The sequence below is a fragment of the Pituophis catenifer genome, unplaced genomic scaffold (genome assembly GCF_029215685.1).
Source record: "Pituophis catenifer annectens isolate HBS135680 unplaced genomic scaffold, rPitCat1.0.hap2 SCAF_48, whole genome shotgun sequence".
In the NCBI taxonomy this organism is placed as follows: Eukaryota; Metazoa; Chordata; class Lepidosauria; order Squamata; family Colubridae; genus Pituophis; species Pituophis catenifer.
Window position 1 is genome coordinate 46175 of NW_027256928.1, and position 21034 is coordinate 67208.

Sequence of the window (21034 nt, forward strand, 5' to 3'; positions counted from 1 at the left end):
AGTCAACTGACTATATCGGGATGCCGGGAGCCACAGCCACTCAGTCTTGGAAGGGTTGAGCTTGAGCCTGTTCCTCCCCATCCAGATCCGCACAGCCTCCAGGCACTGAGACATCACTTCAAGGGTATCGTTGGGGTGGCCTGGGGTGGAGATGTACAGCTGGGTGTCATCAGCGTACTGGTGGTATCTCACCCCGAAGCCACGGATGATCTCGCCCAGCGGCTTCACATAAATGTTGAACAGAAGGGGCGAGAGGACCGATCCCTGCGGCACTCCACAGACGAGAGGCCTCGAGGTCGACCTCTTCCCCCCTGCCAACACAAACTGCGACCGGTCGGAGAGAAAGGAGGAGAACCACCGCAATACGGTGCCTCCCATCCCCAACTCTTCCAGCCGGTGCAGCATGATACCATGGTCGATGGTATCAAAAGCCGCTGAGAGGTCTAACAGGACCAGAACAGAGGAGCAACCCCTGTCCCGAGCCCTCCAGAGATCATCAACCAACGCGATCAATGCCGTTTCCGTGCTGTGCCCAGACCTGAAACCCGACTGGGACGGATCTAGATAAGATGTTTCCTCCAGGAATTGTGGAAACTGTCACGCGACCACACTCTCAACAACCTTCGCCATAAAGCGAAGGTTGGAGACAGGACGATAGTTGGCCAATATTGCCGGATCCAGGGACGGCTTCTTGAGGAGAGGCCTCACCACCGCCTCTTTCAAAGCAGCGGGGAAGTAACCCTCACTCAATGAAGCGTTGATAACACCCTGGAGCCAGCCTTGTGTAACCTCCCGGGAAGCCAGTACCAACCAGGAGGGACACGGGTCCAGTAAACGTGGCCGTACTAAGTCTCCCCAAAATCCTGTCCACATCATCGGGAGTCACAGCATCAAACTCCTCCCAGATAACATTCTCAAGACTATTCCTCGTCACCCTGCCCTGATCTACCCAGTCAGAGTTCAAATCCCCCCGGATCTGAGCGATTTTGTCATACAGGTATTGTCCGAAATCCTCCGCCCTGCCTTCCAGGGGATCCTCCCGCACTCCCGGATGGAGCAGGGAGCGGGTCACCCTAAACAGGGCGGCCGGACGATTCCCTGATGACGCAATAGAGGCGGAAAAGTAATTAAATTTAGCCGTCTTTATCGCCACTAGGTAGGCCTTAATATGCGACCTTACCTGTGTTCGATCAGATTCAGCAAGACTGGCCCTCCAACCGCTCTCCAGGCGTCTTTTCCGGCGCTTCATTTCCCTCAGCTCCTCAGTAAACCAAGGAGCTGCGCGGGATCGGCACCGGGTCAGAGGCCGCAAAGGCACGACTCGGTCCAAGGCCCCACCAGCCGCCCAATCCCAGGCGGCTACCAGGTCCTCAGCCGAGTCATGTGCTAGATCCTCAGGAAATGGCCCAAGCTCCATCTGGAACCTATCAGGATCCATCAGGCGCCTGGGGCGGACCCATCTTATTGGCTCCGCCTCCCTGCAGCGGGGTGTAGCGGTTCAAAGGTCCAGGCGAAGGAGCGAGTGATCTGACCATGACAAGGGTTCCATGTCTATATCCCCTATAATCACTCAACCACTGGCCAGAGACAAAAATCAAGTCCAGAGTGTGTCCCCCCTGTGGGTGGGGCCATGAACTAGCTGGGTCAGGTCCATGGCTGTCATGGAAGCCATGAACTCCCGAGCCGTCTCAGACGTTTCACCAATGGACGGCAAGTTGAAATACCCATGACCATAAGCCTGGGTGTATCAACTGCCACCATGGCTATCACGTCGAGGAGCTCGGGCAGGGCCGTTGCCACGCGGCAGGGAGCCAGGTACGCAAGCAACAAGCCCATCTGAACCCCATGACCCCATCTCACAAAGAGGGATTCCCATCCGGCAATCTGTGGCACAGTGGTCTCCCTCGGACCAAGACCTTCGTTAATAATAACCGCCACCCCCCCCGCCCCTCCCCTGGGCCCTCGGCTGATGGAATGCTCTGAAGCCTGGTGGGCACATCTCAACCAGAGGGACCCCTCCCTCCGGGCCCAACCAGGTCTACGTAATACCCGCCAGGTCCGCTCCCCCCTCCTGTATAAGATCGTATATGAGGGGGGCCTTATTTACCACGGACCTGGCATTGCACAGCATCAGCCGAAGGCCCAGGTCCTGAGTATCTGAGCCACCTAGATAATGGCAACCGGTGCCTCTCGCTTGACACAGAGGGCCCTGATGCAGCATATCCCCTGCGGTGTTCCACTCGCCATTGATGCAGCTTTAATTCTGGCCCCATTATCTTGAAGACCTGTCACACAAGTAAGAGACTGCATTACAATCTAACCTCGAGGCTGCCAGCACACAGTTTCTGTCCTCCTGTTAGGAGTATGATGAACTCTGCAGATTTAATATTGCCAGCCAACACGCGGAGGATTTTCTCCTTTCTAATGAATTGCAGAGAGGACAGGCTCCCTGCCTTTACTAATGCTGTTTTGGTTTATCCCATCACTTTCCCAGTTAATTTCATCAAAATTGATTTTTCTCTATCCCAAACCTGGTGAAATGAGAGCTGGGGGAGGCTGGGAGCTTGTCCTTTGCCTGCCATTCTGATTTCCCAACATCATCTCCATCAGCCAGAGACTGAGGTATACCTGGTCTTGTCCTCTTCTTGGAATGGGAGAGCTTGAAGTGATAACTGGGTGTCTTGGCAAAGACGGCACAGAGAAAGGAAGTGCACATCAAGGTTCTGGAAGGAAATTCTCATAGCTTTAACTTAAAGAACACGCTGTTGCTTGGCAGCAGAATTTATTTATACAGCCTCTGCAGTTCTGCACATGTTTTCTCCAGCCGCCTCCCCTGATTTCAAACCTAGAAGTTTGCCAGCCGCTGAATTCAGTGGACAGTTCCCAGTCAGGTGCTGAATCATGGCTAGTCCTTAGAACCAACCAAGAACAATGACACCTAAAAGATTATCTCTTCAAGGTGAAACTGCATGACGATCATTTAGATGCTGCCATTCTTGATTTGTGCTGCCCAACAGAAACCCGATGCTATGGGAAGTGCAAGAATTTGTATCTTGCTGGCTGTTGAATACAGGATGAGAAGATAGGCTTGGGTTTCTTGGTTATTGTCCTGTTTACAGAATTCCTGTCCTCCTAAAGGGTTGAGACTTAGGGTTCTAGGAGGGGAGGGGGGCAGAATGCAGGGGTCGTTCGGGTTTTGTGTGTGTGTGTATCTTGCTTCCTATTTTCTGATACCTTAAAATTTCAGTGCTCAACAAGTAAATTTGCGTTGACATTCCTCCCCTTCTCGTGCTTTTTTCTAATCAGAGTCAAAGTCAATAGATTTCCTTTTCTTAACTCCTATTTTTCTCCCTTCCTTTTCCATTATGTAGATTCTTAAAAGGAACTCCACCTGTTCATTTTCTAATACTCTACTTTGTAAGTCTTCATGATGACCCTGGAGAATACCTGTTTTTTTCCCTCCTTGTCACTCACTAATCATGCTTGCATTATGCTTGCATCTCTGACTCATGCCAGGGCTATGCACCAACTCTCGTCTCCCTCCTGCCCCCCCCCCACCCACCCCCCCCCCCCGTGAAGGTCCATGAATACAATTAGATCTGGTATCTCCCCCCCCCCCCAAGTAGGATGCTTGATTATATACTCTCAACAGATAGTCCTTTCATTGCATCCCATAAGGGTAGAGTCACGGCCTGTTTTTCCTCTGAATTTAGCCTTTCTTGAACCAGCAAGTTGGGCAGGTTGTACGCGTCCCTTTTCCTGGCACAAGAACGGTTCCTGAAGTGTCCAAAAGGACCATGGCATTGCGAAAGCTGAGCTTTTCTGCTGGTTGATGTGACCGTTGCATGTCAAGCCGTATTAGACGTGTGGTCTCCAGATCTTAGGGGGACTTGTGTGCTTGTGTGCAGAGAGCCAAGGGCAGCTCACCGGTGGCAGAATGCACTGGAGCAGCTCATCTCTGATGCATGCTTCAGTTGGATCGGGTAGTGGCTCCAAATTAACGAGAAGCATGGAAACATCTGTGGTCAAAAGGATCCTGAGTGTTTTTTGACCACAGCTGCTTGTATTTGGGGTTGTGAAGTAACTAGAATTTGCTCTTAGTGGGATAGGTTTGCAAGATGAACTAACTAGTCTTGCCAATGAGATGTTGACCCTGGAACGTCTTCCTTTGTCCTCACTCAGTTTCCGTGTGGAAGGGAGGGAGAGGACGCTTCTTGGGGGTCGCTCCCTTGGGATTGGGCCTTCTGGTCACTGCCCCTCAGCTGTGTCTTGGCCTCTATGGACTGCCCTGCTCGTGGGGGTGGGGATCCTTAAAAGGTAGGGTGGCGGCACCTGCTTCCCTCGGGTGGGGCCTAACCATATTGGTTTTTCTTCCCAGGTGAAGAACAGAGTAAAGAAGCACTGCAGGATGTGGAAGACGAGACCCAGTGAGACATCAAGGCCAATAAAAGACCCCCTCTTTGTCCCCCTTCTGCCCCATCCTTCCTCAAAGTCCCTCAGTCTCCCTGGGAGCCATCTTATCTGACGTGATGAGCCCCAGAATTTAGGTTCCTACCCTGTTGTTTTTTGTTTTTGGGTTTTTTTTTTTTGGGTTTTTTTTTTTTTTTTACACAGTTGAAAAGTTCTTTAAAAGGCAAGAGTGAATGTCTGTGGATTTTACTGGTGCCAGCTTTCAGTTTCTTTAAGACACTAACCGGACTGGCTGCATGGAGGCTTTTTCTGAATTATTGTGTGTCTTCTGTCAGTTGGAGGTAACATCTGGAAGCCATTAGAATTCTAGGGAAAGTATTTTCCACTGTGAAGTGCAGATGGTGGCATTTTTCATTTTTTATAATTGTTTAAACAATTTTATACCAGTGTTTAAAATTGGGCGTTTAGCTTGAAGTTACAGGTTTCATTGGAACAGTTCTTGTAATGGTTTTGCTGTAAAACAAAGCGAAAACCCAAAACTGCTGAGGTGACGGGTGCTGGTAACGGTTCACAATCCGTGGCTGCTCATTCTTGCCTTCTCTTTACTTCCCCTCCAAGCAGGTGAGCATTGAAGGTGGTGTTGAAAAGCCTGCATGTGTGTTGAATATTTTTCTCTCCCTTTTCCTGCCCTCTTTGCTAGCTCAACCTCTTTTGTTCAGTATGTGTAACTTGAAGCTAATTTGTACTACTGGATATCTGACTGGAGCCACAGATACAGGATCTGTATTGTTCTTACTGAAACACAGCATGGAATTAACATTAAACTTAAATAAAACAACCCTAAATTAAAACAATGCCAAATACTACTGCTACTTTACCCTGGTCCCTATTCAGCAAGAGGTGCAGGCAGAACAAGTAGCAGGAAAAACAGAGATTATGGACAGTCGATGGCTGTAATTTCCATTAGATGGCCTTGGACAGGATTTGTGAATCTAAATTTGTGGCTGGATACGGAGCATCCTCTTCCAGCCTGAAGATTGTATCTGCTTAACAATGGTGACTTGAGGCGATGCTTCCACCCTCTAAGCAGATAAACAGTGGGTCAGGTTGAGCTAGAGCACCTCTTTGAAAATCAAGCCGTGTTCCCCTCCCCCGTCTCCCCCTCTTCCTTTCTCTAGCCCTCTGACTTTCAGCAGCTGCTTCCTTTCAGTGTTCAACTCAACTTATACCTTGTTCATTTCTTTAGGCCACAGACTAGTAAATATTGGAGGGATTGTGGTAATTTTACATACACTCAGAAACATTTTCCTTCAGTGCTTTGGCTCCTCTTCTTTTTTTTGTCTGTGAATGCCTTATCACATACCTCTGGTCTGACCTGTATCCTTGCCTTTTAGTTTCATTTGGGATTCCCCTTTGGAGTGAGCAGCAAGTCTGTTGGATAAATAAAATACTGTGTAAAGATTCTGCACCTCAGCGCCCTCTCTGCACAAGCCTTTTAAAAGTGGGAAATCTCTCAGCCGTCACCCAGCATCAAGCGATCGTTTTGCCTCCTGCAAGACCATTGGGGGGGGGGGGGGCAGAGCGTGTGTCCTGAGTGCTGTCTGAGAGCAGATACAAAAAATGGCACCTGTGAGAGGGCAGCTTCCCTGATCCCACGGAAGCCTTCCTTTCTCCCTCTCTTCTCTCTCTCTCCCCCCCCCCCGGAGACTTGGAGCACGGGAAACGTTCCCGTTTGACACCTCCTTCCAGTGTCTAAGGGGGACTCCAAGCCCATTCTGGATAATGGCATGAGGGTATCGCCCAGGGGCCTGCTGAGGGCCCTGCTTGGGCTGCTCCTGCTTAGGTCTTCCAAGGGTGAATGGGCCAAGAGGGCAGCTTGCCATAGACAGGTTTTTCAGAACTTACAGCTTGATTACCTACAGGATTTCTTGCCCTTCCTGATGGGCAGGCAGGGCAGGGTGACCAGTTGAGACTTATGGGCACAGCTCTCCTTTCAAGTGGTGGAATAGGTGATCAACTCTCACGCTGTGCTTCTGCCAGGGGTCATGCAGGCTTCCAGAGCCAGAGAACAGCAGGCTGAAGCCACTGCTCTGTCTTCAGAGGCTTGACTCAAGCCAGCCTGGCAGGTGTCATCCGAGCCCTTGTTGGTCCCCCTAATCATTTCCCAGTTGCAAACAGAGGTGGACATTTATTTATTTATTTATTGGTTCGATTTATATGCCACCCTTCTCCGGAGACTCAGGGCGGCTTACAATGCGTTAAGCAATAGCCTTCATACTTTTGTATATACCTGCTTAGTAGGGCTTTTGGGGGCCCCCTAAGCGGTGTTCTTTTTTATACAAAGTCAGCTTATTGCCCCCACAATCTGGGTCCTCATTTTACCTACCTCGAAAGGCTGGAAGGCTGAGTCAATCTTGAGCCTGGTGAGATTTGTAATTGCAGGCAGCTGGTGCTATTTAACAGCACTTTAGTCTGCTGCACCACCAAGGCTCTAAAACATAAACATTATTATTATTATTATTATTATTATTATTATTATTATTATTATTATTATTATTTTGAATTTGTATACCGCCCTTCTCCCTGAAGACTCAGGGCGGTGAACAACCAAGTAAAAACATCAAGTACAAATATTAAAATACAGTTAAAATATACATATATAAATTTGGCCCCATTAATTAAAAACAATAAACAAAACACTTAAAAACACTTAAAAAATTAGGCCAGCCCGGCTTGCTGGAAAAGGAAGGTTTTAAGGGCACGGCGGAAGGCACCGAGGTCTTGGATTCTCCTTATCTCTGGAGGCAATTGATTCCAGAGGGTAGGTGCCCCCACAGAGAAGGCCCTCCCCCTGGGGGTCACCAGCCTGCACTGTTTGGCTGATGGCACCCCGAGGAGGCCCTCTCTGTGGGAGCGCACAGGTCGATGGGAGATGGTCGGTGGCAGCAGGCGGTCTCGAAGATAGCTAGGCCCTATGCCATGGAGCGCTTTAAAGGTGATAACCAACACCTTGAAGCGCACCCGGAAGACCACTGGGAGCTAGTGCAGCTCGCGCAGGAGCGGTGTTACATGGGAGCGCCAGGCTGCTCCTGTCACTACCCGCGCTGCTGCATTCTGGACCAGTTGGAGCCTCCGGGTGCTCCTCAAGGGGAGCCCCATGTAGAGAGTGTTGCAGTAGTCAAGGCGAGAGGTGACGAGGGCGTGAGTGACTGTGCACAGGGAATCCCGATCAAGAAAGGGCCGCAACTGGCGGATCAGGCGAACCTGACAAAAGGTCCCCCTGGTTACCGTCAGATGTTCCTCCAAGGACAGCTGCCTATCCAGGAGGACTCCCAGATTGCGAGCCCTCTCTGTGGGGGCCAACGACTCGCCTCCAATAGTCAGTGATGGAGTCAACTGACTATATCGGGATGCCGGGAGCCACAGCCACTCAGTCTTGGAAGGGTTGAGCCTGAGCCTGTTCCTCCCCATCCAGATCCGCACAGCCTCCAGGCACTGGGACATCACTTCAAGGGCATCGTTGGGGTGGCCTGGGGTGGAGATGTACAGCTGGGTGTCATCAGCGTACTGGTGGTATCTCACCCCAAAGCCACGGATGATCTCGCCCAGCGGCTTCACATAAATGTTGAACAGGAGGGGCGAGAGGACCGACCCCTGCGGCACTCCACATATAAGAGGCCTTGAGGTCGACCTCTGCCCCCCTGCCAACACGAACTGCGACCGGTCGGAGAGAAAGGAGGAGAACCACCGTAATACGGTGCCCCCCATCCCCAACTCTTCCAACCGGTGCAGCATGATACCATGGTCGATGGTATCAAAAGCCGCTGAGAGGTCTAACAGGACCAGAACAGAGGAACAACCCCTGTCCCGAGCCCTCCAGAGATCATCAACCAACGCGACCAATGCCGTTTCCGTGCTGAGCTCAGACCTGAAACCCGACTGGAACGGATCTAGATAGGATGTTTCCTCCAAGAATTGTGGAAACTGTCGCGCGACCACACTCTCAACAACCTTCGCCAGGAAGCGAAGGTTGGAGACAGGACGATAGTTGGCCAATATTGCCGGATCCAGGGACGGCTTCTTGAGGAGAGGCCTCACCACCGCTTCTTTCAATAAAACATATCCTCAGATGCTGGCCCCATTTGTGAGCTATCCTTCCTCAAACACCTTGCCCCGGCCCAGTGGGGCAGAGAGGAAGTGGCAGACTAAAAGGAGGGGGCACATCTTCTGTTTATGCATAATAGCCTCCAGGAAGCCCCATCTTCAAAAAACATCTCTCCCATCACTAAAGTTGCCACTGACCAGCATGTTGATGTTTGCTTTATACAGCACAACTACTGGTCCTCCCCCTGGTACCCTTATCAGGGGAAGCACCCCATGACTTGGAGCAAACCTGGGTAGTCACAGCTGCTGTGGAGGTGGAGTGGATGGTTTTTTGGCTTTCATTTCTTCATGCTCAAGTCCAAAAACTGCAGGGAGCCTCAGATTCAAGACCACGGTGTGATTGAGAACATGCAGGAGTGCAAGTAACTTTTAGGGAGTTGCAGATAGGAGCTGCTTTTGCACCTGTGTGCGCCAAAGGTTGCCCAGCCTCAATGGACCAGTTGAGGGCACAATATATTGTATTTGCATAGTGAATTTTTGGTAATTATTATTTATTTATTTATTTTATTTATTTATTAGATTTTTATACCGCCCCCTCTCCCGAAGGACTCGGGGCGGTGCACAGCCAAAGTTAAAAAACATACAATATAAACAATTAAAATACGTTTAAAACAGAATTAAATCTAAAATGGCTCCCCAATTTAAAATGCCTTACCCATACCCCTATAAAAAGACGAATTTAAAATTTAAAAATTTAAAATTTCCACATTTAAAAAGGGGGAAGATTTAGGCCAGGCCAGCTTGATAAAATAGAAAAGTCTTAAGCGCGCGGCGGAAGGTGCGCAGATCCGGGATCCTACGTATCTCCGGGGGGAGCTCGTTCCAAATCGTAGGTGCCCCCACAGAGAAGGCTCTCCCCCTAGGGGCCGACAGCCGACATTGTTTGGCCGACGGCACCCGGAGGAGCCCCTCTCTATGGGAGCGTACTGGCCGGTGGGAGGCTATTGGTGGTAGCAGGCGGTCCCGTAAATAACCAGGTCCTAAGCCATGGAGCGCTTTAAAGGTGATAACCAGAACCTTGAAGCGCACTCGGAAGACCACCGGGAGCCAGTGCAGCTCGCGCAGGAGAGGTGTCACATGGGAACTCCATGTCGCTCCCATCACCACCCGCGCGGCCGCACTCTGCGCCAGTTGGAGCCTCCGAGTGCACCTCAAGGGGAGCCCCATGTAGAGAGCGTTGCAGTAATCCAGACGAGAAGTAACGAGGGCATGGGTGACTGTGTGTAGGGAGTCCCGATCTAGATAGGGACGCAACTGGCGGATCAGGCGAACCTGATGAAAAATCCTCCCGGACACGGCCGTCACATGCTCTTCTAACGACAGCCGTGAATCCAGGAGGACACCCAAGTTGCGAGCCCTATCCGTGGGGGCCAATGATTCGCCCCCAATAGTCAGCGATGGCATTAGCTGACTATATCGGGACGTCGGAAACCACAGCCACTCGGTCTTGGATGGGTTGAGCCTGAGCCTGTTCCTCCCCATCCAGATCCGTACGGCCTCCAGGCACTGGGACATCACTTCAAGGGCATCGTTGGGGTGATCCGGGGTGGAGATGTACAGCTGGGTGTCGTCAGCGTACTGATGGTACTCCACCCCAAAACCACGGATGATCTCGCCCAGCGGCTTTACATAAATGTTGAACAAAAGGGGCGAGAGGACCGATCCCTGCGGCACCCCACATATGAGGGGCCTCGGGGTCGACCTCTGCCCCCCTGTCAACACAGACTGCGACCGGTCGGAGAGAAAGGAGGAGAACCACCTTAGTACGGTGCCTCCCACCCCCAACTCTTCCAACCGGTGCAGCATGATACCATGGTCGATGGTATCAAAAGCCGCTGAGAGATCTAACAGGACCAGGACAGAGGAGCAGCCCCTGTCCCGAGCCCTCCAGAGATCATCAACCAACGCGACCAATGCCGTTTCCGTGCTGTACCCAGGCCTGAAACCCGACTGGAACGGATCCAGATACGACGCTTCATCCAGGTACTGGGGAAGCTGTCCCGCAACCACACTCTCAACAACCTTCGCCACAAAACGAAGGTTGGAGACTGGACGATAATTAGCCAATATTGCCGGGTCCAGGGAAGGCTTCTTGAGGAGGGGCCTCACCACCGCCTCCTTAAGGGCGGCGGGGAAGACACCCTCACCCAATGAAGCATTTATAATCCCCTGGAGCCAGCCTCGCGTCACCTCCCGGGAAGCCAGCACTAACCAGGAGGGACACGGGTCCAACAAACATGTGGTCGCGTTCAATCTACCCAGAATCCTGTCCACGTCATCTGGGGTCACAGGATCAAACTCATCCCAGATAACAGTCTCAAGACCTGCCTCCGTCACTCTCGGTGGATCTACCCAGTCAGAGTCCAGACCTTCCCGAATCTGAGTGATTTTGTCATACAGATACTGAACAAAGTCCTCGGCTCTTCCCTCCAAGGGGTCCTCCCGCGCTTCCTGGTGGAGCAGGGAGCGGGTCACCCTAAACAGGGCGGCCGGGCAATTATCTGATGACGCAATAAGAGCAGCAAAATGCGTACATTTTGCTGCTTTTATCGCCACTAGGTAAGTCCTAATATGGGATCTAACCAGTGTCCGGTCCGATTCAGAAAGACTAGCTCTCCAACTACTCTCTAGGCGTCTTTTCCGGCGCTTCATCTCCCTCAGCTCCTCGGTAAACCAAGGAGCAAGGCGAGATCCGCGCCGGGTCAGAGGCCGCAAAGGCACGACTCGATCCAGGGCCCCAGCGGCCGCCCTATCCCAGGCGGCCACTAGGTCTCCAGTCGAGGCGTGAGCCAGAACCTCAGGAATTGGCCCAAGCTCCGTCTGGAACCTATTGGGTTCCATCAGGCGCCTGGGGCGGTACCATCTTATCGGTTCCGCCTCCCTGCAGCGGGGTGCCGCGGTACGAAGGTCAAGGCGAAGGAGAGAGTGATCCGACCATGACAAGGGCTCGATGACTACATCCCCTATCTCAAGATCACTCAACCACTGTCCAGAGACAAAAAGCAAGTCCAGTGTGTTTCCCCCAGTGTGCGTAGGGCCATGAATTAGTTGGGTCAGATCCATGGCCGTCATGGAAGCCATGAACTCCCGAGCCACCTCAGACGTCTCGCCCACGGACGGCAGGTTGAAATCCCCCATGACCATAAGTCTGGGGGTATCAACCGCCACCGCAGCAATAACGTTGAGTAGCTCAGGCAGGGTTGCTGCCACGCGGCAGGGAGCCAGGTACGTGATCAGCAAGCCCATCTGAACCCCATGGCCCCACTTCACAAGGAGGGACTCACAACCAGCTGTCTGAGGTACAGTGGTCTCCCTGGGCCTAAGGCCTTCTCTAATAATAACCGCTACTCCCCCGCCCCTCCCTTGTGACCTCGGCTGATGGAATGCGCGGAAGCCTGGTGGGCACATTTCTACCAGAGGGACCCCTCCCTCCGGGCCCAACCAGGTCTCCGTAATACCCGCCAGGTCCGCTCCCCCCTCCTGAACAAGATCACAGATGAGGGGGGCTTTATTTACTACGGACCTGGCGTTGCACAACATCAGACGAAGGCCCGGGCCGTGAGGATCTGTGCAACCTGGCAAACGGGTGGAGCCTTGGGGGCCGGAGCACCCTACCGCTTGGAGACAGCGGGTGCGTGCTCCCTTAACATGATATGGCCCCCTGCTCCCGCCATATCTACCCCTCCCACTCACAGTACTGATGGTAAAAACACAGTCCGAACAAGCTCGACCCCCTCCATTGCCCCCGGGTCCCCCACCCGCCCCGCCGCGCGTCGTGGCCGGGCCCGACCCTCCCCTTGGTGGGTTATCCCCCAAACCCACGCCCCTAATTCCAATACCACCCCCCTCCCCACTCCCCAAACCCCTTAAAAGGTTAGACATAGACAATTTTAAAAAACCCCGCAACCCCCTCTTTGCGACATGCCACCTCTCGGGGTTCCAAAGCCCGTCATCGAGGTAGGCCCTCGATAGAGTGGAGGGCCAAGCCTGCGAGAGGGGGGAGTCTCGCAGACCAAGAAGCTCCGCTGCTGAGTACAATTTGGTCATAGTGGCTCGCCATGACCATATCCTAAGGGTCCTAAAAGGACAGGGAAGAAGGTAGGGAAATGGGGAATCTCACACATAATTCACAGGACCAAGTCCACTGTCCCCTCACAACAGAGGACACAGTCACAATCCACAACGACCACAATCCAAGGGGGAAAATCGATCCAACCACCCTCTCACGGTGATTAGGTCAGCTGGTCCGCCCCCATTTGTGGTGAAGTGGCAGCAATAGTGTCAGTATATCCAGTGTCCAGGGATCAGGTCCAAAAAAACCGCCCTCTCACGGCAGTTGGTCCGATGGTCGGGTCCCCACCGCTGGTAAAGTGCTTATGTGTGAATACATCCCGATTCAGCCCTCAGGAGGCCCCAACACCAGGCCACCCTCTCACGGTGGCCAACTGGTGTCCAGCCCTCTTAGTCGAAGGGATGCAGCTATGGACCGACCTCCAATTTTCCATAGCCCTCTCCACAGTCAGGGGGTTCAGCTGGTAGTGAGAACATAGCGGAAGTGAGTCCCACCGGCTAAAGTTGGTCCCCGTGGGCCCGGTCTTAAAAGGGAGCGCTGGGGAGAGACAAATGAGGCGGAAGTGGGGCAGTTGTTTCAAGTCCCCAACCTCCCGCACAACCACAGTTTGAGGCCGCCTAAGGCCTGGGAAAAAAAAGTCAGACCAGGTCCTTTTCGCCCCAGCCATGGTTGCAGGTCTCCCGGTCTTATTTAATTCTCGTTGGTTCATTGCCCCCCCAACTTCTAAACTCCGACTCCAGCTCCAGCTCCAGGAGCTCCAAGGGGGGGGCACCAACGCCCTCGGACCGCCGGCTGCCTCCGCCGCCATCGCCATCGCCGCTGCGCCATCGTCGCCAGACTAAAAAGTCTGGCGGCATTCCAGAGATCTTCGGGGGTGCCCGACACGTCTTGTAGCTCTTCGGGCAACCCCCCCTGGGCTTAGAAACCCACTGCGCAGCGGCGCCCCGGCGCCTGGACGGCCTCCAGCCTCGGAAAACGCCGCCGACGCCCAGCTGATCGGCCCGGCATCGGCTCCCGACATCGCGCCGTCCTCTCTGCTCTGCTCAGCCACGGAGGAGAAAAAACCCTCTCCGTGCTGGCAGAGAGCTCCCCCGGCCAGTCCTGGGGGTCATAGCTCCTCCAAACGACCCCAAAGGGCCCAAAAGGTAGGTCGGCGCCCCATCCTCAAATCGCGGTCCCAGCGGGCGCCGCCATCTTGGGCATTACATGGGGCCTTGAGGATTTGAGAACCCTAACCCTGTCTGCATCTTGAACGCTTAAAAAAAATTGGAAAGAGAAAAAAGGGACAACCAGCAGCAAGGTGGATAGATGAGCTCTAGCTACAGTGGCGATGGGGGTACCATTGGAAAGCCAGCTTGCAGACATATGGTCCCATCATTCAGAGGTCCTGTTTGCACAACTAAGGATCTCACTCATTTCTGTTGCTAGTGCCCTAACTAGCAGAGGGGAGGAGTTGCAATGGCCTAGTGTTTAAGACACTGGGCTTGTAGACTGATACATACGAGGCAGTAACTGGTTTCTGCACGTTTTGCTTCAGATCAATCTGGAAGGTTGGGAAGGTGCAGCCTTTGGCTTTAGACATTTTAATGGGCACCGATTTGAAAAATTCACTCTATTTAACAAATGTAAGTTTCATCCAACCATGGCCAGTTAATTGCCAGACCAGAATATCCTGAAAATACCAGGTACCTTCCATGTTTTCCATCTCACTCTCCCCAAGCATTGGGCTGTGAGGCATCAGGTTGCGCACTTGTTCTACAATCCTGTGAACCGAGGGAGAGGGGAAGCGGTATGGGTAGATTATGAAGTAATTTGCCAAATTTCAGCACAGTCAACAAACCAAAGAAACTTAAGGATTTTTAGTAAAAATTTATTTGGCATATATATCTTGATTCATATCGCACACTGCACAGAGCCTTAAATCTTATGTACACCATAGCATAGGCCCCATTTTAGAAATGACATAAAACATTTGTCACCATGTAGGGAAGGAAAATTCCACCTTTGAACCTGGGCAGCCGTAAACAAAGCACATACAAACAAAATGATACTGATTCTATGTAAGTAACGCAAAAGGCTTATTTCAGATCAACGGGCATAAGCACTGAAGCAGCTTGTTCCCAAATCTTTGTGCTGGAAATGTTCCTTTACAATTCAGAAATGTGAATTCAATCAGTGTAGTTTTCAGAGGACAACAAACAAACTTGGCTCCTTGAACAGCTGATTTCTCAAGCTAGAAAAAAAGCAAGCTGAGTAAGATTAAAAATTTAAAAATTCTGAATTGGGCAAAAAAGCCCAGTGCTTAAAAGGAAGCTTGCACACGAAGCAATAATCATTTAAACAGCTTTCATGAAAGATAAATCAAAATGTAGATACTGTCCATTTGTATGACAGCAAACAACGAACTGCCTGGCATATGCAAACTCTGTTTTGAAGTTGTCAGTGTCGCATGAAAACGTTGAAGCCATAGTCAAAAGTTACAAGGCAGACTTAGTGTTACTAGATATACATTTTTAAAAATCCCAAATATTTAGAATTTTGCAATCTGAAGATTCTACCATTTTTAAATCACTCTTCTCAAAAATGCATTTCAGTAATTTTTGAGTTCTTATAGTTTTGTTTTTTGCTTGATATTTCATAGCAATGTCCCTGTAAAGACTAGAGACCAGAAATATTGTGTTGAAGACTAATGGAAAACCCGTTTTTTATAAGGGTCAATTTGTGGAGAAGATATTGCTGAACTCCCTTTGGCAAAGTCAAAGTGCAGATATAAGTAATCCATCCAAACCAGCAATTGCCAAGTCTTGGGGAAATTTCCAGGAAAGGAAAGGGGAAGAATATAGAAATGCCAAGTGCTGATATTTCTTGGATTATCATAATTTCTCCAATTAGAAATAAGAAAATAATTTCCATAGTGCAAACATCCCATACAAGGAGGAAATATTTACAAAATTTCATCTGTACATTATGGCTTTTTATATTTTCATACAAAGCACCCAAAAACAGGAGAGGATTTCTTTATAAAATATTTTCATATATAATTTGGCATTTTACTGGGATTTGTTGGCAACTGCAGGTTACCTCACTGTGGGCACCGTGGCCGCCAGTCTGTTTAGGGCTGATCGGCAGATTGGGTACGGATAGAGCGAAAACCAAGGGCAGAACTAAAGGAGGGTCATTGGTGGCCAGAGAGAACAGAGGCCAAGTGAGGCCCCTCACTGATGAAGGGGCCAAAGAAAACCTCCGGCCATGTTCGTTGAATTAGTGTATGGCCCCTTGTAGAGAAGTGTCCATCGCCATCATCGAGAATTCAAACGAGGAGCCACCTGAAATGCAGACAAAAGCAGTAAGAGACGCTGGAGGTCTTTTCCTCAGAAAGAGGCCCGGCTACTGGGTGCCCAGCCCAGGGAAGAAGGTGGCTGCTGTCAGCTTTGGCAAGCAAAGGGTTACTTACGACTGCCAGGTGACCGTTCTTGGCTTTGGCTATCAGCAGCTCAGATCCCGAGGTGAAGTCAATGATGCCTTCCTTGCCTTGTCCAACTGTGAATTTGATGCTGGGGAAGTGGGGAGAGTCAGGATTAGGGTATTTCAAAGGCCAGGGAGAAAAAGTTTCAGATGCCACCCAGGAGAGCCTAATTCGCATAGCCATGCCAGCTCAGGGTTGCGCTATCTTCAACAGAATGATCAAAGGCAAAATGAATACTCAACATTTGTACCTGTTCCCAGCAATGTGTACAACTATATAAATTAGGCCACTGTAATCTTAGACTGCAAACTGGCCTTTTGACATTACATTAGTGAATTTGTGGTTGTAAAATATTGTATTGTAATTGTATTGTAAACTGATACTTTGCAACAGGAAAATATTGAATTTTTAGAAATTTTTAATTTCTAAACAAAACAAAAACAAAGTCATGGGAATAGAGACTGATAGTATAGTGTCTTGCAAAGTGTACCATATGTTTCAGAAGACTCAAATTATGTATGTATCAAATGTAAACTACTTGAATTACTAAAAGAAAAAAAAGGGTCTAGAAGCAAGTCTAGCCACTCTGAAACTCAATGAACAAAGCGAGAAATCCCAACCTAAACAAAAGACTACACCAAAATAAAACATAATAGAGAACAAACAGCTTCTTAAAAATGACCCCATATCAGGGTTGAAATGCTCCCAGTTCAGACCGGATCACCTGATCCGGTAGCAATGGTGGCGGGTGGTTCGGAGAACCGGTAGCAAATATCCCTGCCACCCATCCACCCCCATGCACAGCTGAGCTGCGCAATCATCAAAGGCTTTTTTAAAATTATTTTTAAAAACATTTTTTCTACAACCTCTTGCTGAAAAAATGCTTTTAAAAGTTAAAAAAAAAGCCTCTGATGATCGTGCGGCTCAGCTGGGATCGTCAGAGGCTTCTAAAGGAAAAAAAAGCCTCTGCCGATCAGGCAACTCAGCTGGGATCATCAGAGGCTTTTAAAAGCATTTTTTTTTACAACCTCTTCCGCCGAAGAGGTTGTAGAAAAAATGGTTTTAAAAGTAAAAAAAAAAAAAGAGTTGGCTACGCCCACCCAGTCACATTACTCCCCGCCACCAAGCCATGCCCATACAACTGGTAGTAACAAATTTTACATTTCACTACTGCCCCATATATGAACATAAAGAAGAAAACTGATATCCCTAAACTGAACACAATAGGGAACAAACAGCTTCTGTAAAAAAAACAACCATACGTATATACCTAAAGAGTAAGACCAAGGGAAACATGTCACTTTTAGAAGAAAACAACAACCAAGAGCAAATCCCCTACTAGCTGTCGTAGCCCACTCCAATGAAGCCCCTCTGGAACCGAACAGTCGCTTTCATAGCCTCCCCCTGGAAGAAAATAGGCAGACACCCACAAAAGAACATTCATCAATAGTATCTAAAAAAAAATGAGGCACAACTCAGCATTCCTGGGACAGGAAGAAAAGGACCCCAGACTTCCCTAAGAAAAAAAAGGTGAATATTGGTGATAGGGGGTTCAATTCTTAGGGGAATAGAAACTATAGTCTGCAGATCAGGCACTCAATCTAGAGAGGTATACTGTCTCCCTGTAGCAAAAACCAAAGATGGAATTAAGTACTTTACTAAAATAATAAACCTCACGGATTACTACCCCTTTTTTCTCTACACATGGCGACTGATGACATAATAATGAATCTGAAAAAAATAACGTGATTTTGAACAGCTAGTGAAGAAAGTTAAAGAATTAGGAGCACAAGTGGAATTAGGAGCATAAGAACTAGAAAAAATATATTTGGAAAACAACTGGCTCATCTTATCAAAAGGGTTTTAAACTAAAATTGAAAGGGGGGGCAATCTTCAAGATCTTTAGAACCTAATTCCAAGCAAAAGTCACTAGATAGCCAATCATATAAGGAGAAAGAAGAAATTAAAAAAGAAAAACATAATGAAGTAGAGAGTGAATGGAAGGATGGAAATCCCAGTAACAAAGTAGGACATATAAGAAACATATCCAAGATCCATAAAGAATTCAAATGCCTATACACTAATGCTCAAAGTTTAGGGAACAAAAAGGGTAAACCTGAAGTATTAGTACATGAAGGCAGATATGATATAGTTGCTATTACTGAAACTTGGTGGGATGAAACTCATGACTCATGGAATGTACTGATGGAAGGATACAAACTATTCAAAAGAAACCGACCTAACAAAAGAGTAGGTGGACTTGTATTATATATAAAAGATCACTACATCTCTACAGAAATACACAAAACCATGAGTGAAAACCTAGAATCCATACGAGTCAATATAACAGGAGAAAAAAATGGCATTGCTATAGGCATATACTACAGGCCACCCAACCAAGCAGAAGAAATAGATGAACTCTTTGCTAATCAATTAACAAATGTATATAGGAAACTGTAGTAATGGGAGCCTTTACCCTGATATCAACTGGGAGACAAACTCTGCAGCAAGTGAGAGATCGAACAGATTCCTAATCAATTTAGCTGCTAACTTTGTCATTCAAAAGGTAGACGAGGGAATGAGAGGAAAAGCTATACTGGACCCAATTCTTACTAATAGAGAAGAAGAGATAGAGGGAGTTGACGTCGCTGAACCTTAGGCAAGAGTGACCACGTCATATTGGAATTCAATATAATGCAAACACAAGCAATACAATATCATCCATCCAATATCATTTTAAACTTTAAAATAGTTGATTTTAACAAACTCCGACAGCCTAAGAAAAATCCCATGGATAAAAATCTTAAAGGGGAAAATAACTCAAGAAGCATGGGAAACTATTGAAAAATATGATCATAAAAAGCCTAATACAATACAATACCACTGAAAAAGAAAAACAAGAAATTCAAGAAGAAATCAACATGGTTTCACAACAATCTCTCTGATAAACTCTAATAGACAAAAAAGATAAGTACAAACAATGGAAAGACGTAACTAAGGTAGAATGTTGGCAGATAGCCCGAATCTGCAAAGATGGGAGTCAGGAAAGCAAAGGCTCAAAATGAACAAAGACTTGCAACAAAAGTCAAAGCTAATATTAAAAGTTTCTTTCAGCATATAAATAACAAGAAAAAAGTCAAGGAAACAGTCGATTCACTAAAGAGGAAGATGGCAAGGAAGTAAGAGAAAAAGTAGAGAGAAAGCAGAGCTGTTTAACATTCTTTGCATCAGTGTTCACGCAAAAAGAAACTATAGCCCAACCTACAAAAACATAACTGTAAAAGACAGACTAGCAATAAAAATTAAAATAAGCAAGAAAATGGTAAGAGAACACCTGTCTAATCTTGATGAATATAAATTACTGGGATCTGATGGGTTGCATCCAAGAGTTCTGAAGGAGCTGCCAGATGTTATCTCGGAATCATTGTACCATACCTTTAAAAAATCCTGGCGCACTGGGGAACTACCAGAGGTTTGGAAAAGAGCTAATGTAATGTTGCAGCCCTTTCTGGATCGGGACGCCCTGCGCACGGTCACTCACGCCCTTGTTACCTCCCGGTTGGACTATTGCAATGCTCTCTACATGGGGCTCCCCTTGAAGAGCACTCGGAGGCTCCAACTGGTCCAGAATGCGGCCGCGCGGGTGGTTATGGGTGCAACCCGTTGCGCCCACGTGACACCCCTCCTGCGCGAGCTGCACTGGCTCCCAGTGGTCTTCCGGGTGCGATTCAAGGTGTTGGTCACCACCTTTAAAGCGCTCCATGGCATAGGACCCGGGTACCTTCGAGACCGTCTTCTGCCACCAATAGCCTCCCACAGGCCAGTTCGCTCCCACAGAGAGGGTCTCCTCAGGGTGCCATCGGCCAAGTCATGTCGGCTGGCGACACCCAGGGGGAGGGCCTTCTCTGTGGGAGCCCCAGCCCTGTGGAATGAACTGCCCCCGGAAATTCGTAAGATTTCTGACCTCTGGGTATTTCGCTGCACACTCAAGACCCTATTGTTCCGCCAGGCTGGGTTAGCAACATAATTTTTAATTGGATGTTTTAAATTTTTGGGGTTTTTAAATTAAGCCAAATTTATTTAATACTTTTAAATTATTTTAAATTGATGTTTATTCTGTTTTTAAATAGGCTGTACACCGCCCTGAGTCCTTCGGGAGAAGGGCGGTATAGAAATAAAATTATTATTATTATTATTATTATTATTATTATTATTATTATTATTATTATTATTATTATTATTATTATTATTATTCCCAACTTCAAAAAAGTAAGAAGAAAAAACAAACCCAGGAAACTACAGACCAATCAGCCTAACATCAATATCTGGAAAGATACTGGAAAAAATAATAAAAAAACAGATCTGTGAACATCTAGAAACAAAGTTCTAACTAGTAGCCAGCATGTGTTTGTTAAAAACAGATCATGCCAAACCAATCTTATTTCATTCTTTGACAAGTGACTAAATTAGTAGACAAGTGAAATGCTGTGGACATAGTATACTTAGTATACTTAGTCTTACTAAGTATACTAGTAATGCCTTACTAGTATACTTAGTAAGGCATTCAACAAGCTAGAAAAATGGATGGGGAACAATGAGTTGAAACTAAACCCTGGCAAGACCGAGTGGTTCTGGGCTTGGGGTTTATTGGCTCAGGGAGAATTGCCATCTTTGGTCTTGGATGGGGTGGCACTACCCCAAACAGACCTGTGCGTAATCTGGGGGTTCTTCTGGACTCACGACTCCTGCTTGAAGAGCAGGTGACAGTCACAGCCAGGAGGGCCATCGTACAAGTGTGAGTTGTGCACCAGTTACACCCTTTCCTGGACCGGCAATGCTTACTCACAGTCAGTCATGTCTTAGTCACTTCTCGTCTTGACTATTGCAACACGCTTTACATGGGGCTGCCCTTGAAGAGCATC

General features: G+C 48.5%; 1 protein-coding gene and 1 long non-coding RNA gene across 2 annotated transcripts in view; one reads left to right on the forward strand and one right to left on the reverse strand.

Annotated features, from left to right (window-relative positions):
* The first annotated feature begins 3313 nt into the window (after nucleotides 1-3313).
* Nucleotides 3314-5876, forward strand: LOC139326530 (uncharacterized). Its single transcript, XR_011601331.1, has 2 exons — nucleotides 3314-3417; nucleotides 4379-5876. It is a non-coding gene; the product is annotated as an uncharacterized lncRNA (long non-coding RNA).
* An 8619-nt stretch (nucleotides 5877-14495) lies between these two features.
* Nucleotides 14496-21034, reverse strand: part of MYO1C (myosin IC) — a 44406-nt gene continuing 37867 nt past the window's right edge. The window contains exons 31-32 of the mRNA XM_070956522.1: nucleotides 16101-16200; nucleotides 14496-15972 (exon numbers count right to left, since the gene is read on the reverse strand). Coding sequence (XP_070812623.1) covers nucleotides 15946-15972; nucleotides 16101-16200 — 127 coding nt within the window. The 3' untranslated portion in view covers nucleotides 14496-15945. The remainder of the gene's footprint in view (nucleotides 15973-16100; nucleotides 16201-21034) is intronic.